This window comes from Sphaeroforma arctica (assembly GCF_001186125.1).
Source record: "Sphaeroforma arctica JP610 unplaced genomic scaffold supercont1.3356, whole genome shotgun sequence".
Taxonomy (NCBI): domain Eukaryota; class Ichthyosporea; order Ichthyophonida; genus Sphaeroforma; species Sphaeroforma arctica.
In genome coordinates this window covers 89-3,593 of record NW_014037202.1, presented here as the reverse complement: position 1 = coordinate 3,593, position 3,505 = coordinate 89, and the positions used below count along the sequence as shown (strand labels likewise).

General features: G+C 40.5%; 1 protein-coding gene across 2 annotated transcripts; it reads right to left on the bottom strand.

Annotated features, from left to right (window-relative positions):
- Nucleotides 1–327: 327 nt before the first annotated feature.
- Nucleotides 328–3,106, bottom strand: SARC_13492. 2 transcript variants are annotated; one of them, XM_014292376.1, is made up of 6 exons: nucleotides 2,986–3,106; nucleotides 2,710–2,796; nucleotides 1,984–2,045; nucleotides 1,514–1,678; nucleotides 1,261–1,356; nucleotides 328–1,083 (listed from the first exon to the last, which is right to left on the bottom strand). In XM_014292376.1, the coding sequence occupies exons 3-6, from the start codon at nucleotides 1,987–1,989 to the stop codon at nucleotides 976–978; spliced, it is 375 nt and encodes a 124-aa protein (XP_014147851.1). In that variant the 5' UTR covers nucleotides 1,990–2,045; nucleotides 2,710–2,796; nucleotides 2,986–3,106; the 3' UTR covers nucleotides 328–975. The 2 variants fall into 2 exon arrangements, with proteins under 2 accessions (XP_014147851.1, XP_014147852.1); XM_014292377.1 differs by lacking the exon at nucleotides 1,984–2,045.
- Nucleotides 3,107–3,505: the final 399 nt, after the last annotated feature.

The following is a 3,505-nucleotide window of genomic DNA, read 5'->3' as shown; positions in this document are numbered from 1 at the left end:
ATATATATGTATATATGGAATGTATTCATATTACTATAGATACCATTCATTATTACAAATGATTATCCTTATCTTTACTGAAATATACACACTTCTCGCACGTGATGCAATCTTCACAATTGTTTAAAGTATGAATGTTACGCCAAATACTAAGATACAAACTATTGTCTATTTACTTTTCGAAAGTTATTTTATCGGACTTTCTGCGCTCGTAAAATATTCTATTACCTTGTCTCGGTGCTGGTAACGTGCAGCGTTTATATCAATCCCAAAAAGGCCCACCGCAAGTGGCGAGGGGTGAGAGACTGATCGCCTATCTACAGCATAGTTTGTTTCAAGAAGTCTGTATCTGAGCCTTAAAAATTTGAATACACATGTTAGCCTCTATAATTATTCTATACACATGTAAAGCATTGACTATATCGGAAAAGCAATAGCTAGAGCATATATGTCTGAGTGACTATGCCATCAATTGTGAGAGCTAATGGTCGGGTGATTATTATTAGTCGTGTCTGTGCTGGTATCTGAACTGTACACCAGAGCCGATTAGATGCTTGTAGAAGGCCGCAACCAATTTAAAATTGATAACTAACCTGTGACAGAGGTCTTTTCTATCGTATTTCGAAGACAGTGCACTAATGAAATCAGCCTCTGTTTCGTGTCGTATAAGCAAAGTCCGCTTTATCAGCCTAGAATGGCTGCAATGTAGAACAGTTCAGCAAGCGTTCAGGGGAACGGCTATGAATCTGCTAAGCGAACATTTGCCAGTCAGCTATCGAAATGAGAAGGACACCCCTACTTATATGGTATACCTTTATTTGAGCCGAATCGGCAAATAAGGCTACATCATGCCCAAGTGTCTCTAATAGCCAGAAAAAAGACCTATGTTCAGATCAGATGATTGGAAAAACTGGTAATCTCCGATAGTCACGCAACCCAACTTTTCCCACTCAAACAATGCACCAGTGCTTTAATTTATGCTCTGGATCCCAGTTGCTGGTCGAATAAGAACAAGCCCAAGTTGTCGCCGCCCACTCTCTTCAGATTTGTGATCAGATCGGCAATTTCTTTCTGGCCATCGATCTGTATTATTTCAATAGGATACAATGTGTGTGTTAAGAATTCGACACATGTTTCTGTCATCGAAAGTGTGACTCGTATATTGGTATGGAATATATGGCTCGCTTAGAAAGTACATCCTTAGATTTTGTATTCGAGACCGTTCTAAAAGATGACGTATTTTGAGTGCAATGCGCATACCTGTTCTCCCAAGTAGTTGCTTGCCAGGAAATCGCACATCTGAGCATCGTCATTGTCCTCAGCGGTCTTGTGTAGCGACAGAAGCGACGCATTCACCTGCATAGTTGGGTTGATCTCATCAGTAGGTGAAAAGCAATGTGTACGGATGGATCCGTGACAAGACTACAAGGACCAGACAGCAGCTGGAATACGGTACAGGTATACATTTAGTACATAGTATTGTACCGCACCGTCTAACGCTCGCTAAACACACCTTCATCTCCATTGCTAGAGCAGCTTCCATGGCCATGAGAGGGCCAGTCCACTTTGGCGGTGCCTCGATTGCTGAGAACTCGCACACTCCCCCGCGCTTGTTCACGTAGTCGATAAGCATCTGCGCGTGTTCTCCTTCTTCTTCAGATGATTTCTTGAAGAATTTCTGGATGAAAGCACGAGCAGAAAACATCAGCTTGTTTCTTGCTGCGTTCTGTGTCGCACATTGTAGCTAGTAAACAATGCGCTAATTGTCTTCAGATAATCGTGTATTTCTTGCCCACTGCACCGTACAATATGATATTCGTAATAATAAATAGCAGTTCATCGGAGCATACAACAAACACAGGTATATAAATATAAATATCAACCTTGCAACGTTATGCTCCAGAAACCTATGTAGGTATGAAATAAAACCAAGAATGCACGTCTGTCTCTTTGAAATGAAAATGCTTCGGACAATTATAATACCTGCATCAAAAATAACTTGTGCAATAGTCCTTAACAAGTGCATCTAAACTGCCCCGATCTGTCTGAAACATGAATTAATGGTATGAAAACGCCATCAGTGGGTGATCCATCCACCATCCAAAGATAAAGGTAGAAAAGAGGCTAGCACGTAAACGGATAAGACAGTAACTTGTGAGTGGCAGGCTCGAAATTAATGAACATTTATGCAGAAGGAAGACAGGGTCTCTCACTGGTGAGTGGTAGGTTCAAAAATGAACGGACGTACATGAAGACTCACACAAGGCGATTGAAATACCTATGCGGTCTTTCGAATAGATTGTAGGAATGTTGGTTGCTAGTGGTTATATCATATACAGACGCTTTTATAGTGTGGGGTTTAGGATTTACCATAGTCAAGTGAAACACATTTGCATTGTGTACAAAGCTACTTAAGTCATCTGAAACATAACTTGTAGACCCCTGCAGCGTAAAGTATAATACAACTTCGACGTCGACCCTCCTCTAGTGTTAAAAGTATGATATTTGGGGTATTAAGGGGTACTTGTGCTTCTATGATTGTACTCTGGAGAGACAACCCATATTCAATATGTAGTGACTTCAGCCATACATTCACACTCTTGTACAATATCAAACATGATTCCACAAGACTACAAAACATGGCAAGTTCCAAGCCATAGCTGTAGATGAATGCGTACACCCCGTTGCAAGCGCAAATCCATAACACACCTTGAAACCTGGAAGGGCGACATCGTCACGGTCAAAGTAGGCCGCGGCGCTGTTGTAGTGATATTGCGCAGTAAGCTCGACATTGATCTGGGATTTGAAAGGTTTGTAAGTAATCGAGTTAGATGTAAAAGAAAGCCCTGTGTTCATAAACAGATAAACTCTACAAAAATATGTAAGCGATACGCTATGAGAGTTGGAATCTTCGAGGTCAACCAAATATGTTTCCTATACGATAGGCCCAACCTTCTTATAGAATACTGCGTTTTGAACTATTACCTGTTCACTAAGGTGCTTTTCAGCAGCGCTTGCGAAATTCTGGCGACAGATAGACATGATGGTAGATGGATGTATCAAATCAAAGACTCACTGGAATTGTAATCTGAATACTGAATCTAGGGGCCAACGAGTGTGGGCATAATATATCAAAAAATAAATAAATGTGGTATCAAGTTCACACTTCACTAAAAATACTTACGAACAGACCGAACTTCAAACTGATCGGCCTCGCAGGAAGCAGGTACTCACACAATGAGTCAGTTACTCAGACGCGGGTCGCAGTGTCGCATCCAGTAAAAAATATACACATCATAAAGTCTATAAATAAAACACACACACGCAACCTGCCAGGCTGCCGATGAGAGCCTGAGAGCTCCTAATAATTTTAAAAAGTTATGCATACATTGTATAAAATTTAGAGGGCTATCACTGTAATCAGAATGATAAATACAAATATTCTGAAACAAAAACCATAGCCTTCCTCTGTATTTATTTTTAGAAGTAGGCTATGCAAAAACAA

What these genes read in the sequence shown, in the direction of transcription:
- SARC_13492 (XM_014292377.1), bottom strand. Translation starts at nt 3,042, where the DNA reads ATGTCTATCTGTCGCCAGAATTTCGCAAGCGCTGCTGAAAAGCACCTT. An exon ending in CTCTAGCAATGGAGATGAAG is followed by an intron (nt 1,357 to 1,513) that starts GTGTGTTTAGCG and finishes CCAACTATGCAG; the next exon opens with GTGAATGCGTCGCTTCTGTC. An exon ending in GCAACTACTTGGGAGAACAG is followed by an intron (nt 1,084 to 1,260) that starts GTATGCGCATTG and finishes GAAATAATACAG; the next exon opens with ATCGATGGCCAGAAAGAAAT.